General features: G+C 53.2%; 1 protein-coding gene across 1 annotated transcript; it reads left to right on the top strand.

The window, feature by feature from the left end:
* Positions 1-263: 263 nt before the first annotated feature.
* Positions 264-9390, top strand: RHOD (ras homolog family member D). Its single transcript, XM_060607367.3, has 5 exons — positions 264-474; positions 4718-4805; positions 5598-5707; positions 8073-8207; positions 8760-9390. The coding sequence occupies exons 1-5, from the start codon at positions 343-345 to the stop codon at positions 8925-8927; spliced, it is 633 nt and encodes a 210-aa protein (XP_060463350.1). The 5' UTR covers positions 264-342; the 3' UTR covers positions 8928-9390.
* The last annotated feature ends 13711 nt before the right edge of the window (positions 9391-23101 follow it).

The following is a 23101-nucleotide window of genomic DNA, read 5'->3' as shown; positions in this document are numbered from 1 at the left end:
GTCTTTCCCCGTCCACACCGCCCCCACACACTGTCCAGCTCCTTGTCTTCTCCGCATCCGCCCCGGGTGCCCTCCCGAGGACGGAGGCCGAGTGTGGGCGAGGCCCCCCCCCCCCCCCCCCCCGCGGCCCCGGCCCCCGCCCTCAGCAGGGGCCGGGGAAGGGCGTCCCGAGGGGGCCGGCGCGCCCGCTCGCCACGCCTCCGGGCTCTCACCTGGCCCCGCGCCCCGCCCCCCGGCCGCGGGCGCGCACTTCCTCCCGCCGCCCCGCCCCTTCCACATTCCTGCCCCGCCGGCCGCCCCGCGCGCCGCGAGCCGAAGCCCGCCGAAGCCCGCCGGCCCGCGATGAAGGCCGCCCAGACCGCGGACGCCGAGGCGCCGCCGGGCGCACGGTCCGTCAAGGTGGTGCTGGTGGGCGACGGCGGCTGCGGGAAGACGTCGCTGCTGATGGTCTTCACTGAGGGGGCCTTCCCCGAGGTGAGTGGCAGCCCCCAACCCCGCCTCGCGCGCTCCCCGCCCCCAACCCCGGCCTCCCAAGGGGTCTCCCAGCAGAGTGTGGGCGCAAAGGCGTTTCTCGCTCCGCCATCGGCAGCGAGGGCCTCAGTGGTATCATCTGCAAAGTGGCAAGAATGGCACCTACCTGGGAGAGGTGTCGTGGGACGGACTTGGGCCAGCTGGGGACCCAGCAGATCCTAAGAGAGCACTTGGTGGCGCGGCACGGCTCGGAGGGACTGAGGACACCGGAGCCACCCTTGCCTGGGTTCGAATTACCACTTTGCCACCTAAAGCTGTGCACCCTTGGGCTAGTCCCCTGCCCTCTCTGTGCCTGTTTTAACCGCATCAGAGGAATAAGGATGGTGCCCACCTTCCAGGGTCACTGTGAAGGGTGAGTTAGTACCGGTCAAGGGCTCACCTCTGAGCCTGCAACAGGAGAGACTCACCGAAAGTTGGCAAATGTCATCTCTTCTCTACCAGCTCTTGCCTGTACGACGGGCATGTCGTGGGCTCTGTCTTGGAGGGCCAAAGCATACCAGACTCAGGTCGGGCAGCTTGTTTGGCACCTCAGCTGTCCTCCAACAAACTGTGTGGCCCTCAGTAACTTGCTTAGCCTCTCTGAGCCTCTGTTTCCTCACGCAATCTCATAGGGCAGGAGACTTAAGAGTGGTGACGAGGCAGAATTCAGGTAAGGCTGAGAGACAGCCCCTGTGTACCTGGCACATCCTGGACGCTCTGGGCACGTGGGCCCTCAGTCCTTCACTAGCATGCTCATTGACTGTCTATGTGGACTCACAGGCACCAGGACAGGGGCTGGACCCACTCACTGTGCCACGTCTCAGCCCAGTTCTCCTGGGAGTCCGGGGGTTTGCTTCCAGCATTTCTTCTCCCTCCTGCCTGTCCCAGCATCCTCCAAACCCCTGGGTTTGCTCAAGCCCTGGGAGTCCGATGGGGGAGGCAGGAGAGGCCAGGCCTGGTAAAAGTGTCAGACCTTCCTTTCCACTGTGGCAGCATCGAGCCAACTTTTGCTTTGTGGTTTATGGAGCTGACGTCACCTCCGCTGGCCAGTCACATTTTTAAGTTGGGTTGGACAAGTTTCTGGGCCCCCACATGCTGCGCATGGGAACCCAACAATTACGACATGGTGGGGAGAGTGCCCGCAGAGGGACCAGGCCAGCCAGGGTCCAGGAGACCAGCCGGGAGGAGTATCTTGGGCTCTGAGACATCCCTGATGGCAAGGCTCATCCTGATTCCAGAGAGGTGGCGGTGTGGAAATGGTCGTCTGGAAGTTGATGGAATGTGTGTTTTGAAGGATAGGCTGGAGCTGGCCAGGAGAAGGGAGGACATGCTTGTCACCAGGGGGGATGGACCTGACCTGTCCTCATCTGTTTAGGGACCCCTCTGTCTCCAGGCCCAAGAAAGACCTCTCCTTTTAAGAGAACTACAAGGTCCAAGTGCTGGAAAGGCCTCATGTTACAGGTGGGAAAAGTGAAGCCAGAGCGACAGTCTTGCCTTAGGGAGCCCAGTGGTGGCAGTGCAGGTCAGGAGCCCAGTTCTCCCCGCCCCTGACCGGAATACTCTTCATAGCCCCCAGTGCTCTGCCTGCCAGACCAGCCTTCTGCTCCTGCCCCTGCCCCTAAACTCCTCCTCCTGGCAGCCCTCCAAGCTATGGGAGCCAGCAGCTAGAAGACTTGGAGTCCCCCAAAGAGCAGAGAGTAGGCTGGGATTTAAAGGGGCCTCAGTGACTCTTGTCTGTCTGTGGCCCAGCCTTGGGGCAGGGGAACAGAGTAGAGAGAGCTCCTGAGGCAGAGGAAGTCCAGGCTGGGCACCAGCCTCTGCCCAGTCCTGGCTGACATTTGACTCAGCAACCATTCCAAAGCCCAGGGGTCCCATGGAGGAGTGGGGAGGGGAGGGGGCAGAGAGCACCAGCCCTACCTTCCAGAACCAGCTGAGCCCCTCCTGGTCCGCACAGGGACTCTCATGGGTGTGAAACCCCTGACTCTCTTCTTGACCTACGTTCTCCTGTCCTATAATGACCCATCTGTCTGTCTGTGAGCCCCATGAGGACAGATCCAAGCCTGAGTCATCTCTGCCCTAGTCTAGCTCAGGCCTCACCCTGCCATCCTGGCTGAGGACAGCTTAACAGATAAGATTAGGCACTTAATGGTCAGAGTGACCCTGCCTGGTGGTTCAAAGAACACAACAGAAGGTGTAAAAGTCTCCAGGATGACATTGCAGAGTAGGGGGGAGGGTTGTGACAGTTACAAGCCCCGGGAGCAACCCAGCCACGAAGCCTGGAATGGGGCTTTCCTACCCACTCCTGTCACCAGGGGCTAGAGAGTCAGTGACCTCAGGAAAAGGCACATGACCGGGGACAGAGCCTGACCTCTGGAGCCAGAAAGACCTGACTCCATCCTTAGCCAGCTGTCTAGTATGTTACTTCAGGCAATTCCCTTCCCTCCTCTGTCCTCATCAGGAAAATGGGAATAGTGCCAACTTCCCAAGGATGCAAGGGTCAGGGACAGTACACATGGAGGGCCACGCATAGTAGATCCCTAGAAAATGTGCACGACGCTGTCATCTCCACAGGCATTTGCAAGGTACTGACATGTGTCTCCCAAGAGCTTTGTGGCAGGTTGCCCTCCATGTCAGATCAGGAGGGGTCCTGCCACAGGAGAGTGGGTGAGTGGAAGCAGGTGTCAGTGCCCTCCACGGTGATAGGCGGGGGAAGGACGCATCACCTAGAGGGATGGATGGATGGCAGCTGGCATGGACATTGCCCCTGGCGACCAGCTTTCTAAAAGCCAGTGCTCCTAGCCACCAAGTCACGCTGCCTCCCACCAGACAAAGGGCCTGAGGGGAGGGGGCAGGGCAGGGGGGTGCTGGGGAGGTGGGTGGAGCCCTCATCTGTACCTACTAGTAGAGAGGGTGACAGGTGGCTAGGGTCCAGGGCGGATCGAACCTCTATCCCAGGGTCATCCTCAACTTCCCCATCTGCCCGCTTTGGGACTCACCTTCCTCCATCCTCCCCCTGTACCTTCCCACGTGGCCTGGAGGACCGCACTGACCCACCGCTAAGGGGCCGCCCCTCCAGGCAGCCAGGGCCTGACTCAGAATGCCAGCGGGCAGACAGGCAGGCAGGCTTGAAGTCCTCCTGAGTCACAGGCAGCTGGGGGCCCCACCTGGCATCGGAAGTGGGGAGGACAGGGTCTCCCTATGCTGTGATCCCACCAACCAACCCTGAGCAAGCGAGTGAGGCTTGGGGACCCAAGACGTAGCTGGTCTAGCTTCCCACTCCAGCTGAGGGCTTGTGTTGGGGTAGAGTTTTGAAAATCTCCTCACCTGTTGCTCAGACCCTATCCGTAAAAGCTTCCCCTTCTCATTTCTGCATTTTGTCTGTGCACAAAACCCACCCTGTTTCCATTCACCCAGCCTTTATGGAGAGGGAATGCAGTCAGGCTCTCGGCCTGGGCAGGAAGGGCATGTGGTCTGGGTGACTTCCTCCTGATGCCCGCAGGGCAAATAAGAAAGGCAGAAATAGAGAGGGTGTGGGAAGGGTTCCAGAAAGGCATCCTGGGGGACGTGGCATGGGGCAGGGGCCTGAGAGGTTGAGAGACAAAGCAGGGACCCTCCCCCCAAAAAGCTGCAAGGTCCCCAGGGCACACAGTGAGCCTTGTTTATTACTTGTTCCCCAATATCCAGAGCTAGAGAAGGTGCTGATGTTTACTGAATGAATGTATGAACGAACGAATGAATGAATGAACGAACGAACAAATGTAGGTTAATGTCATTCTAGGAGGAGGGGACAGAATGAAGGAAGACTCAGAAATGGGACAGTCCCCCATCCAGGGGGACAAAGATAAAAATAACAGTAGCTGGCATGTGTAGAGTGCTTATTTTGTGCCAGGCTCTGCACGGAGCCTCTCACTGAATCCTTACAGCAGCACCGTGCATTCGGTACTTTTAATATTCCCACTTTACCGTCAAGAAGGCCGGGGAGGTTCAGGGCCTTGCTGGGGCAAATAGTTAGGAGGAAGCGACAGCTCGAGGCCTCAACCCTGCTGGCCACAGCCTGCTTCCCGGAGACTGTCTCCCTCACACCGGCAGACTCCCAAACCGGAGCTGTGCTGCAGGCATTCGTGGGCTCTCTCTGGCCTGGGCAGTGGGGGCCACCCCGCTTCAGAAGCTGTCCTCACAGCCTGCATCTTGTCCCCTTCTTCCTCAGAGCTACACCCCCACTGTGTTTGAGCGGGTCACCGTTAATCTGCAAATGAAGGGCAAACCCCTGAACCTCCAAATCTGGGACACAGCAGGTGGGTATGCAGGGCTGCGAGGGCGGGAGGGGAGCCTCACATGCCCAGAAGCCAAGCCCTACTCCTTTCCTTCTGAACCAGGGAGGCCAACCAATCACCAAGGGACAGGTGTTGGCCAGGGTTAGGGTCCCCAGGAACCCGAACCTACTTTGCTTCTGCGCCTGTGTCTGCTGCCTTCCCCAGCCCAGGGTAGCCAAGTGCATCCTGCAGACAAGGGGGAATCCAGAGCGCTTTCCTCTCAAGGGGTGAACTGTTCTGGCCTCCTGAGCATTCCACCTTGGCTTTAGCTTCCGTAAGAACTGCCTGACTTTGACCTCTGCCCTCCAGCTTCCTGACCTCGCCTACATGAGGGTTCAGTCACATCCATGCCAGAGCTGACCACTAACCCCAGGGAGGCCCAGCAGCCCCCTTACCGTCATGCATGCGCCAAGGTGCCTTTGCCCAGGGTCCTACCGCTTCTTAGTCCTCAGCCCGATGCCCGGGGCAAAGCAGGCTTCTGTGGGATGGGCTCGGTCCCTGCAGACTGGGCTTCCGCCCTCCCCTCCGCTCCTTCCAGAACAGGGCTCTCTCAGCAAGTGGTGTCACCCAGGCCAGGGCTGGCACATCCCACGGGCAAGCCAGGGGAACACTGCCCCGAGGGAGACATTCACGTGGAATGACCAGCTAAGCACTGAATCTGCTAAGACCTTGAGGCACACAACCAGGCCCTGATCCAGACGCCCCTGTCTGGTGGGATGACCTCCCTGATGTTGGGGGAGATCTGGAGGGAGTGACCACCCCCACTCTCCGCAGGACAAGTTGACTATGACCGCCTGCGGCCCCTGTTCTACCCTGACGCCAGTGTCCTGCTCCTCTGCTTTGATGTAACCAGCCCACACAGCTTTGACAACATCTTTAACCGGGTAGGTACCAGGGACTTGGGGAGGTACAGTCCCCATAACCAGGCCACTCCGCTCTGCCCCCACCCTTGACTCAGCAGACTGCCAGAGTGTGGCAGGCCCTGGATGGCATCCGGTCCAGCATCTTTAGCATATATATGGGGAAACCGAGGCCCAGAGCAAGGGCAGCAACTTGCCAGAGGTGCCAGAGGGATTTGGTGGCAGGGTCTGGCCTCACATTCCCAGTCCAGTGCTCCTTGCCTGCTCTATACTGGACTCAGAATGCTGTGGCTCTTTCCATGGTGACCCTGCCTGAGAACACTGGATGACTCAGGGGCCCCTGCGTCTCCCCAGCCTGGGCCTGCCCAAGGATGCATGAATGGTCAGCGTCTAGCAGCTCAGCCCCCTTCTGTGTGACTGCTAGCTTTTAGCAGCCTCCCAAACTACCCACCCCCCAGGTATGTCGGGGGTTCCCAAGGCTTCTCCCTGCCCCCAGGTGTCAGGGATGTGGTCCCTTGAGTTTTTCTGCTCCTACCCCACTGCTGCCAGGCCTCCACGTGAACTGTGTGCTTCAGGGTTCCGGAGCACAGCTGGTGACAGCATCAGTAACGTTAACCACAGTGACGATGATAATATTTATTGAGAACTTTCCTTATGCCACACACTGTTGTGGGCGGGCACTTCCACACGTCCACTCGTTTACTCCATCTAACAACCTGATGGAGCCCATGGTAGTATTATCTCCAGAATGGATCCGTTGCTCCAAGATACACATCTATTCGAGTGGCAGCCTTGATGGGGCCTCCCGGGTGGCGCTGTTGGTTAAGCATCTGACTGGCTCAGGTGATGATCTCGCGGTTTGTGGGTTCAAGCCCCGCATCGGACTCTGTGCTGACAGCTCGGAGCCTGGAGCCTGCTTTGGATTCTGTGTCTCCCTGTCTCTCTGCCCCTCCTCCACTCGTTCTCTCTCTCTCTCTCTCTCTCTCTCTCTCTCTCTCTCTCTCAAAAAATGAATAAATATTTAAAAAATTTTTTTCAATTTAATAAAAATAAAGTGGCAACACATCTGTGCACCAGGCACTGTTCTAGGTGCTGGGGCCCTAGGAGAGGTGGTGGGTGGTGGTGCCTGTGACCAGGGTGCTAGCAGGGGGCGTGGTGAGAGGTGGGTGGGTATCGACCCTGTTTGGAAAGCCATCAGGATTTACAGATTGGATGTAGGTGGGAGAGACGTCTTGACCAGAGCAAGTGGAAGGTAGCCTTGCCATTTCCCCCCGCTGAGATGAGAAGGAACAAGGGGTGGGCGAGGAGGTGGGAGATGGGGGCCTGTTGGACATCCCAGTGGAGGGCCAGGTAGACAGGCGGAGGTCTTAGTCTGCCATTCCCAGGAGAGGGCCAGGCCGGGCTGGGCAGATCCATTTGGGAACTGCTAGTGGGGAACAGCTTTGGACAAGATGGGGTGGGGGTGGAGAGGACCCCTGGAGACCCAAGGAGAAGAACCAAGAGAGCAGGGTCCTAGGGCAAAGCGCCACCCAGGTCATAGAGGAGGGAGAGATCCCTGGCTGGTGCCAGGGCTCAGGTAGGTTGAAGGCTGAGGATTCACTGTTGGATTTAGCAAGGTGAAGTCATGGTGGAGACCATTTTTGGAGACTGTTTTCAAGTGCAGTTGTGTGGAGGGGGTTGCGGTATGGGGAGTCAGCCCAGGACCCCACCTGGGCCCCATCTGTCTCCAGGAGCCAGACGGTTTGATGCCAGTATTTTTCCAGAATACAAACTGAGCAAGCACGCACTCCTGGAAATATAAAGCCCCCGTCTCCAGATTCTAGACTTCCCAGTGGTTGTCCAGGCTGGAATAACCAGGCCCCGGAGCCTCACATTCCAAAGAGCAGCTGACACAGAACAGAAGTGTTCCCTCCGACAGGCAAACAGCTGCTGCATCCATTTTGTGAGCTGCTTTATTTTTAAAGGATGACTTATTTCCTTATATATCTTACCCAGCTGGGAGGTGGACTTGGGAGCCCTTACCTTGCAGAGTGGCAGGATTCTAGACCAGGTGGGAGCAGGGCTCTGGGCCCCAGCCCCTGGACTCAAATCCTGCCACTTCTAGTCGTGTGGCCAAGGCCAAGTTATACAGCCTCTCCGAGCCTCAGTTAGTGCATCTGTACAATGGGACTGATGATAGAACTTGCTTCACAGGGACTTGGGGGATTGATGATATCACACATGTGAAGTCTTAGAGCCTAGCTCAGAGTAGTTCTCCCTAAATGTTGGCTGTACTGATTATCACCACTGGAGTCTGCCTGGGGAGCAGGAGAGTGGCCCATCCTCCCCATCTGCAGAAAAGAACAGTTCCTATGACTAACACACACCTGCACTGCCCCCCTCCCCGCAGTGGTACCCAGAGGTGAACCACTTCTGCAAGGAGGTGCCCCTCATTGTCGTGGGCTGCAAAACGGACCTGCGCAAGGACAAGTCGCTGGTGAAGAAGTTGCGGAAAAATAGACTGGAGCCTGTTACCTACCACAGGGTAGGAAACTCTGCCCGGGGGCCCGGTTCTGGGGGCGGGGGGAACTTCTGGGTACGCTGATGTAGCCCAGCCTGTCAGCGGGGCCAGACATCCAGCACACTTAAGAGTGGGTCAGGGCAGGGGTCATCTTAGAATTGCCTGGGCTTGGAAGTGGTACCTAGAACACTCTGGAAGGTTCTGCCTATGGAAGAGAGAGCCAGTGGTGTGCACCTTCAGATAATCCTACCCACCCACTTCACAGATAGGGAACCTGAGGTCTGGAGAAGAACCCTTAGCTCTTCTGCAGGCCCCTCTCTGCTACATACCTGGGAAGTCGATTAGTTGGTGCCTTGAGAGGCAGGGACCCATCCTGGAGCTGAGGCAGGAAACCCAACGAAGCCACGAGAGTGCTTGGTCAAGATCGGGGGCAGGAGCTGTAGGGGTCCTAGAAAAACTCGCCTTCCACTTTTGTCCTGGAGACTCCCTAGGGTGACCACGAGGGCTGCGGGGAGGCGGGACGTGAGGCCCCCAAGTCCTGTACCTCACGGCAGCCCTGTGCACTCTATCTGTTAGGGCCAGGAGATGGCGAGGTCCGTGGGCGCAGTGGCCTACCTTGAGTGCTCGGCCTTGCTCCAGGAAAACGTCCACGCGGTCTTCCAGGAAGCAGCCGAGGTGGCCCTGAGCAGCCGCAGTCGCAACTTCTGGAGGAGGGTTACCCGGAGCTTTTGTGTGCTGACCTGACATCTTGAGGCCTTCCCTGCCCCCACCACCCCAGCAGCATAGGAAGGAGCTGGGTGCTGACCTTCTTTCTGCCCACTTGACTGGGCTAGACCCAGTCCCCAGGCTGTGACCACCGAACTGCACCTCAAAACAGATGGACACCATGAAGGCCGGGCACCGGACCCCGGGTCTGTGGTCCCTGGACTGGAGCGTAACCCCCCTGAGGCCTGAGGAAGGGGGTCCCAGAGCCCACCAGCCCTGTGGGGGCTAGTCCTGGAGTGCCCTAGAATGACTACCAGACGCCCAGCCCCCAGCCTGGACCGCACATCCGGAAGCAGCCTGTGCAGCCTGGTGCCGCCTAGCGGCTGTTCCCAGGGCTGCACCTTCAGGACCTTGCGCTTCTAGGAACCTGGGTCAGAACTCACACCTTGCCCTTCCCCCTTCCCCCTTCCCCCTTCCCCCTTCCCCCTTCCCCCTTGCCCATCCAGTGGTAACTATAACAAGTAAAACAACATCTTTTGTCAGTTATATCATGTCTCTTGCTTTACACGCATGTTCCATAGCAGATAAGAATTCACCACCTGTAGGCACTGGAGGGGAACCTCCTGGATCCAAACCTGGCTTTATCACCTTAGGACCTTGGGCAAATTACTTCCACCCTCTGCATCTCAATATCCTCATCTGTGAAATCACAAATGATGTCATGGAGCCTTTAGATGAGTAAGAGCCTCATGAGACACACGCAAAGAACTTAGCAGGTGCCCGGCACACAGTAAGTGCTCACAAAACATTCACAAGTATTATTTTGGTTTATGATGAATATGTAATACTGCAGAGCTGTAATCTACGTAATATACTCGATATTATATTAATGATCTCACATGATCAGAGGGGCCAGCAGGAGGAGGCTGGAGATTCAGGTAAGTTGATGTTGCAGTCTTGAGGCTGAATTCTGCAGGGCGGCAGGCTGGATACTCAGGCAGGCTTTCTGTGTTGCTGACTTGAGGCAGAATTCCTTCTTCCTCGACAAATCGGTCATTTTTCTTAAGGCCTTCAACTGATCGGATGAGGTCCCAGCACGTAGAACCAGCCACAAACACACACCCCTTCGGTTTCTTTAGAAAAAGCTCGAGGGAGGGACCACTTCTGCCTGGTGAGGGCTCACAGCTTGGGTTACAGAACTGAACGGAGGCAGGTGAAATGGTGTTAGGGGCCCGCTCTAAAAACCCCACGTGGATTACAGGCTCTGCTTCAGGGTTTTACTAGAAACTGCTAGGAATGGGAAATAGCTTTTCCTGGCCTAGATTTTAGCTTGATTTTTCCTCCCCGCCAAGCATACCCCATGCCCAGAATGTTCTTCCCTATTCTCCGCTTCCTGCCCTCCCCAATCCCAGCTCAGACCGCTCTCTTCTGTAATTTCCCAAAATACGTGTTCCTGGAGCGCTGATATTTATGTCGCCATGATGCTTTTCACACTGACTTCTTGTGCCTCTGTCTTCTTGCACTAGACCTTGACTTCCTTGAAGTAAGGATCCTATTGGCTTCATCTTTTTGTCCCCCAGCTCCTAGCTGAGGATGTGGCTTGGCCTTTTGGCATTGATGATTGTTCCATCCCTGGAGTCAGTGGCAGATCTGGGTTCGAAGGTCAGTGCTCTCATTTTCCATAGCCATGTGATTTTATGAGAGTTAACACTCTTTGAGCCTCAATACCCCATCTAGCAAATGGGAACAATCATACCCATCCTACAGGGTTGCTATGGGAACAAAGTGACAAAATGCTTGTCCGCTACCCAGCACAGTGCCGGCCATAAAGGAAGATGCAGGAAGCATGGAATGAATTGCACGGAGTACGGCTGGGCTGGACAGTATGTCCTATACTTGAGGGCAAGATGTTGAACAAGAAGTTAGGAGACGGGGGAGGGGGCGTAGGCTCCTTCCCTGAGACAACCAGGGACTGTCATCTGTTCCTTCAACAGCCTGGTGTCTCACGAGCTCTCTGGTGTGCCCCACGCTGTGACAAGAGCTGGGGATAATACACGGGAACCGCGGTTTGTGCCCTCAAAGCCAGGTGTGTTTACAGTGCCCTGGCATAGGCACAGGAGGGGTCCCAACCCCAGCCTGAAGAGGTGGTTGGGAAGTTACCTGGAGAGAAAGCCCTTCCCCGGAAAGAGGACCACAGGTAAGCATAGGGGGGAACACGTGTCCCATCATGGTGACCTGAGAGCTTGAGATGCCGTGTGAAGTTTTGCAAGGCAAGCAGAGTGAAAGGATGTGGGGCTGAGAGGATTAACACGGAGGTGGAAGGAGTGATGTGCTTGGTCCTGGGACGGGCTCAGTCTTCTCACCTGGTAAACGGGAAGAATAGGTCCCGCTTCCTTGCCTCTTATCTCTTGGCGGTCAGTGTTCTACCAGGAATGAGATGATTAGGTAGAGAAAGAAACAGGCTTGAAGGTTACTTTACGTGTCAACTTGACTAGGTAACAGTGCCTGGTCGTTTGGACGAACACCAGCCTGGATGCTGCCCCTGAAAATATCGTTTGCGTGTAATTAACATTTAAGTCAGTAGGCTTTGAGTAGAGAGATGGCCTTGCGTATTGTGTGGGCCTCATCCAATCAGTGGAAGGCCTTACCGGACGGGTTTCCTGAGGAAGAAGGTCACATGGCGGGAGGTAGGCCTGAAGCTTAACTCAGCGGTCACTGCGTCGCACCCAGAACACGTGCTGCAAGGTTAAGGGCAGAGAAGAGCTGCTCTCTGAGCAGAGGGGAGGCTAGGGAGGGTGGTCAGGGAGATGGGGGGCGCGGTGGTGCACAGGGAAGGGGCTTCTGGAGCCACCACACAGCAGGGGAAGCGGACTGTGCCCGGTTTGACGGGGTCCCTGCAGCGGAGCAGTTGAGTCGGGGACACACATTAGCCTCCTCTGCCTCGCCCCGCCCTTGGCTGCTCTCCTTTACTTTCTTTACTCTCTTCCCCGTGTGCCCTGGTCCTGTCTGTCTCCCCCGCTGGATTGCGGGCTCCCCAAGAGCCCAGACTGGGTTTATTGGAACCCCCTGTGTCTCAAGCGGTGCCCAGCCTGTAGGAAGCACAAAGAAATACGGGCTGGATGACAGGATCGGTGCTCCACTTCAGGCTCACGCCTCGTCCTGCCCGGATTGCCGCGCAAATCTCCCTGCCTCCTCCGTCCTCCTCACCACCACCGGCACAGCCATTTTCCGAAGCACGGATCCAGTCACGTCACCCGAGCCCCTCTGCCCAGAGAAGGCCGTCCTGCTTCCCCAGACGGGGACTTGGGGTCTCCTGCATCTGGCTGCAAGTCGCCTCCCCTACTTCTTGTCCAGACACCTGACACTCCAGCCACGTGTGGGGGACCGCACCAGGGAGCACCACGGACCGGTACTGTTGCTCAGGCTGTTGGCCCGCCTCGGCGCGCCCTTCCTCCTGATCACCGCCTATTCAGATTCCCCCTCCATCCCCAAATCCTTCAGAGTCTAGCTCAGACACCCCCTTTCCCAGGAAGCCTGTGGACCTGCCGACTTGCTCACCCCCTGCTCACTGCACACACCCCAAAGGGTCCGCTGTCTTTGCACAGGCCCCTTGGCTCAGGAATTGGGCTTTGCTTCCCTGCTGTGGGAACAGCCTGAAGATGAGAGTCTGGTGATGGACGGGGCAGGACGGCTGGGAGGCAGAGGCGGGAGCAGGAGACCAGTTGGGCGGCCACAGTCGTCTAGACACTACAGAAGAAACAAGCCTGCACAGGTCAAGGCCGGGAGACTCCTGGGCCGGAGGCCGTGGTGGCGGCATGGTGGACCGTGGGAAGGGCGGGGACACTGTGAGGGAAGAATGCAGTCCTCTCCCCTGCGTGAGCTTGGAGAAGGCGAGCCCCTTCCCCCGGCAGTGGGAGAGGAGGCAGGCGGATCCCACCAGGCCACCCCACGCAGCCATCCCAGGTGTCACAGGAGGGCACAGCAGGCGGCAGCACTTGGAGACGCCTGGCCCGGGAGCCAGGTTGTTATTATGGGCTGTTGTTCTCCTCCTCCTCACCCGCCAAGCCCCCCTTTCAGTTCCTCACAAGCCCGCCTGGCGGGGCGGCGGCCAGACTGGTGGGAGCCAGGGGAAGGCACAGCCCAGAGGCCAGCAGGGGCCAAGAGCCACAAACCACAGTGTCTTCATTTCTCCACACCGCCTCCACCGGTCTTGGGGTTGCCTGCCGGGAAGGCAAGGGGGGGGGCGGGGGTGGGGACCCCAAGTCACCTCCTCCAGGACAGGCCACTCCCTAGCATCCTGGGGGTGGGGAGGGTGGGGCACACTCTGTGAGTCACGAAGCTTCCCTCTGCCTGGACAGCACCACATCCGGGTGCAGGGAGGGGAGGGTGGCTGCCAGATCACCCCACTTCAGGTCAACCTCTTTGTTTTCTCGGACCTCCTTCTGCCCCCGGGGGCCCTCCCCTGGAGGATGAAAACTCACGGACCCCAGGAAGTCACCCCGAAGCCACTGGCTGGGAACCAACCAAGCCCGAAAGCAGGCTGAGGGACAGAGAGATCCAAAAGAGAGCCAGATAGCTGACGGCTCACCCTGCGTTCTAAAGGCTGGATCTCCAGCTAAACGCTTCCGTTTAAACAGGTCGGATTTGGCCCGACCCTCCAAGGGGAGGCAGGAGGATGGGCTGGAATTTCCTCCAGAGCTCACATCTGCAGAAACACGAAGACTGGACCAGTGCTAATCTCAGGGCAGACACTCGATGCGTTTGATTAGGAAATACGTATGGGTTGCCTAGCACGTGCGGTTCCTGTTCTAGACGTTGAACACCAAGCAGCGGGGGTATGCGAGTGAGCAGGACGTGGTCCTTACCTTCTAAGCCTCCATTCTCCATCCTCCATGGGACCTCCAATGTGGACACAACCGGCGGGGGAGGGAGCGTCTGACATTCACTCCCAGCCTGCTCCTGCCATTGAGATACACAGGAGCGGGGTGGGGGTCGGGGGTGGTTGCTGAAGGAAAGACACACATGCAGAGCTCACCCGCCACACCCACAAACCTGAAACAGGGTTGTTGTAGGACCCGTGCCCCTGTCCGCCCGCCAGAAGAGCATCCCAGAGTCCTGTCTGGCCAGGCACCGCAGGTAACATTCTGCACATCCCCCCCTCATTCGGTCCTCACAATACCCTTACTTTATAGAGGACGAAACCGGTTCAGAAAGCTAAAGAGTGGGGCCAGAAGCAGTGAGTGGTAGAGCTGGGCTCTTGGACGCTCGATGGGACTCCCAGCCCCGGCTCCTGACCTCCCCTGGGCACTGGCCGGGTGGCTGGACCTCGACCAGCAGAGGGCAGCAGGGCCCACGGAGAGGAAGGAGCCTTTCCCCAGGACAGGGCAGGCTGGCAGGCAGGCGTACCGGGCGTGGAGACCTGGTCCCATCGCCCCTGCCTGGGGCACCGTGGGGCACCACACCGCTCCCGCCAGCTGCCACCCACTAGCCATGACCATCCCAACAGTTGACCGAAGAAAAAACAGTCTCAGAGTGGCCAAGTGACTTGACCTTTTGGCCAGTCCAGGCAGACGTAGAACGAAAATCATGCTGCCCAGAGTCGCTGGGGTTCTGGTGTCAGAACCTGGAATTAGAATCCCAGCCCAGCGCTTCTGCCTCACAGGATTACAGTGCGTGGGCTGGAGTGAGATCAAAGGAGACATCCTGGCAGAACCTCTCTTCACCGAAGCCCTGTGACCCAGGCTCGCTTAATTTCCTCTGTGCTGTACCTGGGGAGGCAGGTGGGGTCTCGGCCCCTCACTTCCTCTCTCTTGATCCCACCCCAGAATTTATAACACAGTTGTGGGAGATTATCAAAATACTTAAGGATGTCAAGGAACCCCAAGGGAGTGCTCCCAGAAAGTAAGACACTGTGGGCCGGCCCCTGGGGGGCACGCCCCGCCCCACATGGCCAGAACTAACCTGGGGAGCTGGTAGGAGGAGGGAAGGAGAGGATCTGGAGGACCCTGGAGTCCTTTCTACAGGAGAACTAGACCTAGACCGCAAGCAGAGACTCAGATCCTGTGATGGGGGCGGGAGGGTGCTGGGAAAGGTCAGCGGAGTTCAGTACATCTTCCCCCAATGTCCCCACCAGCTGAAGGCGCTGAATCCTGTGACAAGGGGCTGCTTCCACAGCACAGGTGAGGTCCTTGAGGTCTTCCCTCTGGCCTGTCTCCCAACTTCAGAAACCCGGGGCCTCCCCAACTGTTTTTAACTTCCCCACTCCAACGCTTCCCCCAAATTAAAAAGAGTGCTTTACCAGTCGCGTGCCTGGACTCATCGTGTGCAACTTTCCCTCGCCTCTCCTATATCTCTGCCCCCACCCCTGGCCGAGGTCCACCCTGAGCACAGCGTGGAGGGAGGGGGTCTGAACGCCCCATCACCCTAGAGGTGACAAGCCGGACACATCATGCAGAGCTTCTCTTTCCCGGCTCTGTGTCCCCACCTCTCCTCCTCCTCCCTAACCAGCTTTTCAGTCTCCTAGTTGTTGCCTGTGTTTGTTTAGCTTGCCTATCCAGTCATTCACTCCACAGTTCTTTACTGAGCACCTCCCAGCCTGGAACCTGTTCCCCTCCCTGGTTTCTCAATTCTCTGTGCAGCCTGACTGGGAGGCAGCACCCCTTCTCTATGGAAGCTGGACCCCCCACTGGATCCTCATTCATCCTTAACCTGGCATCCTTAACCTGTCCCTCACACTTGAGACTTGGAATCTGGACGAAGAGACAAAGAGGCATACTTACATTCATTCTGGTGACACAGGCAATACTTTTTTCCTTAACAAACATAGGCCTACTATATATATACTTACCATATATATATTTACTATATGTATATATATATGTGTGTATATATATATATATATACTTACTATATATACTTAATATATATATATATTGACTTACTATATATATAATATATATATTGACTTACTATATATATATACTTACTATGTATATATACTTACTATATATATATATATATATATATATATATATATAGACTCATTCAATCCTTATAACCAAATAATACCAGCATTCTTCACAGAGCTAGAACAAATAATTCTAAAATTTGTATGGAACCAGAAAAGATCCCGAATAGCCAAAGCGATCTTGAAAAAGAAAACCAAAGCAGGAGGCATCACAATCCTGGACTTCAAGCTATACTACAAAGCTGTCATCATCAAGACAGTATGGTACTGACACAAGAACAGACACTCAGATCCATGGAACAGAACAGAGAACCCAGAAGTGGACCCACAAACGTATGGCCAACTAATCTTTAACAAAGCAGGAAAGAATGTCTAATGGAATAAAGGCAGTCTCTTCAGCAAGTGGTGCTGGGAAAACTGGACAGCGACGTGCAGAAGAATGAGCCTGGACCACTTTCTTACACCAGACACAAAAATAAACTCAAAATGGATGAAAGACCTAAATGTAAGACAGGAAGCCATCAAAATCCTCAAGGAGAAAGCAGCCAAAAACCTCTTTGATCTTGGACACAGCAACTTCTTACTCCACACGTCTCCAGAGGCAAGGGAAACAAAAGCAAAAATGAACTACTGGGACCTCATCAAGATAAAAAGCTTCTGCACAGCGAAGGAAACAATCAGCAAAACTAAAAGGCAACCTATGGAATGGGAGAAGATATTTGCAAATGACATATCAGATAAAGGGTTAGTATTCAAAATCTATAAAGAACTTATCAAACTCAACACCCAAAAAACAAACAATCTGGTAAAGAAATAGGCAAAAGACATGAATAGACACTTCTCCAAAGAAGACATCCAGATGGCCAACCGACACATGAAAAAATGCTCAACATCACTCACCATCAGGGAAAGACAAATCAAAACCACAATGAGATACCACCTTACGCCTGTCAGAATGGCTAACATTAACGACTCAGGCAACAACGGATGTTGGCGAGGATGTAAAGAAAGAGGATCTCTTTTGCATTGTTGGGAATGCAAGCTGGTGCAGCCACTCTGGAAAACAGTATGGAGGTTCCTCAAAAAATTAAAAATAGAACTACCCTATGACCCAGCAATTGCACTACTAAGCATTTATCCAAGGGATACAGGTGTTTCAAAGGGACACATGCACCACAATGTTTATAGCAGCACTATCGACACTAGCCAAAGTATGGAAAGAGCCCAAATGTCCATCGATGGATGAATGGATAAAGAAGATGTGGTATATATATATATATATATATATATATATATATATATATATACAATGGGATATTATTCAGCAATCAAAAATGAAATCTTGCCATATGCAACTATATGGGTGGAACTAGAGGGTATTATGCTAAGTGATATTAGTCAGTAAAAAATATATATATATGCCTACTATATATATACTTACCATATATATATATATATATATATATATATATACGTATGTATATTTACATATATATTTACATATATATATATATATATATATATATATATATACTCATTCAATCCTTATAACCACCATAAAACGTTGGTACAGTTGTCGGCAGCTCCACTTTACAGATGAGGAAACTGAGGGGCAGAGAGGTTAGGAAACTTGCCCAAGGTCATAAGCTAGCAAGTAATTGGTCTAGGATTTAAACCCGAGCTGGATCCCTGCATTGTCCAGCCAGTGGGTGGGGGTGGCCCGGCCACGGACAGCATTCAGTGGCCGTAACCTGGCCTGTGGGGATCTGCTCCCCTGCCTTCACACTGATCAGACAGCCTTTCCATAAGGCCCTTTCTGCAGAAATTAACCAGCCCCTTCTGAGGTCCAGGGCCTCTGAAGAGATCTGAGTGCTTGCGATCCCATATTAAGGGAAAATTGGGAAACAATAAAAAATAACCTTCAAATTACTCTGTTTCATGGCCAACCCAAACAGCTCTTGATCATTTGCATATTTTTTCCTTTTTTTCTATGAAAAAACTTTTACATAGTTGTGCTCACACTGTCATACAATTTTGCATTCTGCTTTTTTCTTTCAAAATTTCAGCCTAAACATTCCTATATTCCAAACACCTCATGAATATCGTTATAATTTTTATTTCAGAATAATCTTAGATTTGAACAAGAATTACAAAAATAGGGGGTGCCTGGGTGGCTCAGTTAGTTGAGCGTCCGACTTCAACTCAGGTCATAATCTCATGGTTCATGGGTTCAAGCCCCATGTCAGGCTCTGTGCTGACAGCTCAGAGCCTGGAGCCTGCTTCGGATTCTGTGTCTCCCTCTCTCTCTGCCCCTCCCATTTGCGGTCTGTCTCCCTCTCCCGAAAATAAACAAACATTAAAAAAAAATTTTTTTAAAGAATTACAAAAATAGTACATCAAGTCCCCACAAACCCTTCACCTGGCTTCCCCTAATGTTAACACTCTTTTATCAAAATGAAGAAATTAACATTAACGCTATTAATTAAACTCTGGACCTTATTTGGGTTTTACCAGTTTTTCACTACTCTTTTCTGTCTTTCTTTCTAAAATTTTGTTATTTTTTTTCCTGTCTTCATTTTATTTATTTATTTACTTACTTATTTGATTTTTAAAATTTACATCCAAATTAGTTAGCATAGAGTGCAACAATGATTTCAGGAGTAGATTCCTTAATGCCCCTTACCCGTTTAGCCCATCCCCCTCCTCCCACAACCCCTCCAGTAACCCTCTGTTCTCCATATTTAAGAGTCTCTTACGTTTTGTCCCCCTCCCTGTTTTTATATTATTTTTGCTTCCCTTCCCTTGCGTTCATCTGTTCTGTGTCTTAAAGTCCTCATATGAGTGAAGTCATATGATGTTTGTCTTTCTCTGACTAATTTCACTTAGCATAATACCCTCCAGTTCCATCCATGTAGTTGCAAATGGCAAGATTTCATTCTTTCTGATTGCTGAGTAAATACTCCATTGTATATATACACCACATCTTTATCCATTCATCCATCGATGGACATTTGGGCTCTTTCCATCCTTTGCCTATTGTTGATAGTGCTGCTATAGACATTGGGGTGCATGTGTCCCTTTGAAACAGCACACCTGTATCCCTTGTAGTGCAGTTGCTGGGTCGTAGGGTAGTTCTATTTTTAATTTTTTGAGGAACCTCCATACTGTTTTCCAGAGTGGCTGCACCAGCCTGCATTCCCATAAAAACTTTTTTTTTTAAATTTTTTTTTAACATTTATTTATTTTTGAGACAGAGAGAGACAGAGCATCAACGGGAGAGGGTCAGAGAGAGAGGGAGACACAGAATCCGAAACAGGCTCCAGGCTCTGAGCTGTCAGCACAGAGCCCAACGCGGGGCTCGAACCCACAAACCACGATATCATGACCTGAGCTGAAGTCGGACGCTTAACCGACTGAGCCACCCAGACGCCCCCCCATAAAAACTTTTTAATGTTTATTTATTTTTGAGAGAGGGAGAGAGAGCCAAGTGGGGGAGGGGCAAAGAAAGAGGGAGAGAGAGGATCCGAAGCAGGCTCTGCGTTGACAGCAGAGAGCCCGATGCGGGGCTCGGACTCATGAACCGCAAGATCATGACCTGAGCCCAAGCCAGACGCTCAACCTGGGTCACCCCGGCACCCCACTAATGTCTCTTTTCTGTTCCAAGATCCAATCCAGGATAGCATGGCACAGTGAGGTGAATATCATTTTTAGCACCTGCATGTTATTTCTCTAGTAAATATTCTAACAACAAGGTTTTTTGTTTTAAATACCTATTGGCTGTTGTACATGTATTTGCACTGTTTCTAGTTTTACAAGTAAGAAAACTGATTTCATAAGAAATGAAAATAAGAGAGCTTCTTCAAAAACAAACGCCGGTTCACACCTAGATTTTGGCACCAAATGAAAGAAACAAAGTGATATTTAATAGTAGCGCTGATGATCAGTAGTGCGTGTTAACTGCCCGGGGGCCCCCCACCTCCTCCACACACACCCTGGTGTTCAGATAAGGAAAAAGTTGACGGGACTCGGTCCCCTGGGCTGGCTGGAGGCGGGCTCAGGTCTTCCTGCCCCTAAATCCTGACCGGAGTGGCTGGCGGTTCTCCAACTGAAACTCTCTATGTAAGTGCTAGTGTGGCTCTTACTCAGAATTGTTGAGGGGAGTCCAGTAAACTAGAGAAGAAAGCTTTTAGAGAGGGAAAAACTCTGGCTTTGTCCATGACACTTCTGGTTTCAGATACATTGATATATTATCAGATCAAGATCAGTTAACATGTGGGTGGGGATTCAGCTTCCTCTTCTGTAAAACAGGGGTAGCGCCTCCCCGGGTCGCAGGCTTGACAGTCGTAGGAGGTCGTGTATGGGAGGACTTCACATAGCACCTAGCGAGTGCCCAGCAGATGGGAGCCTAGTGGGTGTTCTAGGGAGGCCGCTCTGTCATTAGTGACGTCCTTGCAGCCAGAGAGCCAGCCCAGCGGGCGCTTCTGCTGCAGACCTTGCAGCAGCTGCTGAAGGGCCTTTGGGGGCGGGGGAGGGCATGGGGGGAGTGTCACTCCTCGCCCCCTACCACTCCCGTCACGGACTCACCTCGAGCATCCCCTTCGGTGGGTCTGTTCTCTACCAGCTCACTTAATGGTCCTAACAACCGTGACAAGGTGAGTGCCCTTAACATAGATGCAGAAAGTACGAGACTCTCCGAGATTTGAACCCAGGAAATCCAAGATCTCAACCGCTACACCTCGCTGGCCCCTCTCCTGCCCCTAGAGGCCTTCCAGGGCCTCTCCTGTCTCAATGAGCGCCCTGCCCCCGAACTCCTTAGCTCTAATGGCCAGGTCCGGTGCTCCACCCAACAGACAGATGGAGGAAGTGCTTGGGGCAGGCAAATCAGGTGCACCACAGAAGACAAAGGGAAGATGAAGGCAGGAAAGAAGGTGGGGATGCAGGGGGGTGCTGGGTGGCTCAGTTGGTTAAGCATCTTGACTTCAGCTCAGGTCATGATCTCAAGGTGTGTGGGTGCGAGTCGCTTATTGGGCTCTGCACTGACAGCTCAGAGCCTGCTTGGGGTTCTCTCTCTTTCCCTCTCTCTCTGCCCTTCCCCTGCTCTCTCTCTCTCAAAGTAAATAAACTTTTAAAAAGGTAGGGATGAAGGGAAGGGAGAAAAAAAGTGGACGATTTTGGAAATAATTTGATTAGAAAAATTTTTATTTTGGGGAGGGAGGAAGACAGGCGCGAGCGGAGGAGGGGCAGAGAGAGAGAGGCAGACAGAATCAGAAGCAGGCTCCAGGCTCTGAGTTGTCAGCACAGAGCCCGACGTGGGGCCCGAGCGCACAGACTGCGAGATCGTGACCTGAGCCAAAGTCGGATGCTTAACCAGCTGAGCTACCCAGGTGCCCAGTAATTGATTTTTATATTAGAAATTGATCAAAGCACTTCACCTCTGTGATCCTCCTCCCAAAAACCCATAGCCCCTATTTATTTTTTATTTTGTTTAGATTTTATTTAAATGTTTACTTGAGAGGGGGAGAGCAAGCAGGGGAGGGGCAGAGAGAGAGGGGGACAGAGGATCCAAAGCGGGCTCCGTGCTGACAACAGAGAGCCTGATCTGGGGCTTGAACTCGTGAACCCAGAGATCAGCGAGATCATGACCTGAGCCAAAGTCAAACGCTTAACAGACTGAGCCACCCAGGCGCCCCGAAGATTCGATTTTTAAGTAACCTCTACACCTAATATGGGGCTGGAGCCCACAGCCCTGAGATCGAGTCGCGCGCTCCACTGACTGACCAACCGGGCGCTCCAGCCCTATTTAATTAGACAAATATTAGACAAACCCCAGCTGAAGGACATTCTACAAACTACCCGGCAGGTCGTCCTCAAAACTGTCAAGGACGTCAAAAACAAGCAAAATCTAAGAAACTGTCACAGCCCAGAGGATCCTATGGAGACGTGACTACCAAATGTAGTGTTGTGTCCTGGAAGGGACCCTGGGACAGAAAAAGAATTAGGAAATCTGTATGAGGTACGGACCTTAGTTAATAACGTATCAATATTGGTTCATTACTAAGGGTGTTTCCTTGGCTCAGTTGGTAGAGCATGTGACTATCTTGAGGATGTGAGTTCAAGCCCCATGCTGGGCATGGAACCTACTTAAAAATTTGAGGGGGTGGGGGTGCCTGGGTGACTCAATCAGTTAAGCATACGACTCCGGCTCAAGTCATGATCTTGCGGTTCGTGTGTGTGAACCCCGCGTCAGGCTCTGCGTTGAGCCTCCTTGGGATTCTGTCTGCCCCCTTCTCTCTCTGCCCCTCCCCTGCTTGCTCTCTCTTTCTCTCCCTCAAAAATAAATAAATAGGTAAACAATAAAAAAATTTCTTTAGGGACACCTGGGTGGCTCAGTTGGTTGAGCGTCCGACTCTTGATTTCGGCTCAGGTCGTGGTCTTAGTTTGAGCCCCACATTGGGCTCCGCGCTGACAGTGCAGAGCCTGCTTGGGATTGTCTCTCTCTCTTTCTCTCTCTGCCCCTCCCCTGCTCGTGCCCTCTCTCTCTCTCTCTCAAAATAAAAAAAATAAACTTAAAAAAATTTAAAAATTTTAAATACGATCTATATCTATATCTATGTTCATTACTTATAATACGTGTACCAGGTTAATATAAGACACTAGTAATAGGGGAAAGTGGGTGAAGGGGTACATAGAAACTCTTATCTGCTACTTACTTCTCCTATAAATCTAAAACTTCTAAAATACAAAAAGATTATTTAAAGCATTAATCCAAGTAGTTAGTCATCAGGAGAAGTCGTGTGTTACTTGGACATCCTATTATTTATGCTGGGGTAGGGCCCCCTAATCTCTCGGCTGAGAGCCTCTAAAGACCCTGTCAGAGCAGGAACCCGTGCGGTACCGTGACTGGTGTCTCCCTGGCAAGATGGCTGAGGGCAGGTCCCAGAGACTTAGTGACACCCCCTGGAGGCCTCCCTCAGAGGCCTTTAATGTTCATTAAATAAATGCACGTGGGCTATGTAAGCCTGAACTGCCCACCCCCAGGCAAGACAGATAAGAAGGGTGCAATTCACACCGACTTGTGAAATTCAAGTTCTGAACTGGAGCAGAGACCCAGAGGGACGAGGGGAGACCTCCTGGGGTTTAAACAAACAGACTCTGGCCGCTGACAATAGAAATGTAAACAGCCCCTAATGGGCTTGCTCACACGTTTTCACTCTCAGACGTATCCGCCCAAGCCCAAGTTCCCCTG

This window comes from Panthera onca, chromosome D1 (assembly GCF_046562875.1).
Source record: "Panthera onca isolate mPanOnc1 chromosome D1, mPanOnc1 haplotype 2, whole genome shotgun sequence".
NCBI lineage: Eukaryota > Metazoa > Chordata > Mammalia > Carnivora > Felidae > Panthera > Panthera onca.
This window is presented reverse-complemented; position numbering and strand designations above follow the sequence as displayed.

Bases quoted from the DNA above. Each gene is read 5' to 3' on its own strand.
- RHOD (XM_060607367.3), top strand. From the start codon at position 343: ATGAAGGCCGCCCAGACCGCGGACGCCGAGGCGCCGCCGGGCGCACGG. The intron at 475-4,717 runs GTGAGTGGCAGC...CTTCTTCCTCAG, and splicing joins CTGAGGGGGCCTTCCCCGAG to AGCTACACCCCCACTGTGTT. The intron at 5,708-8,072 runs GTAGGTACCAGG...CCCTCCCCGCAG, and splicing joins TTGACAACATCTTTAACCGG to TGGTACCCAGAGGTGAACCA.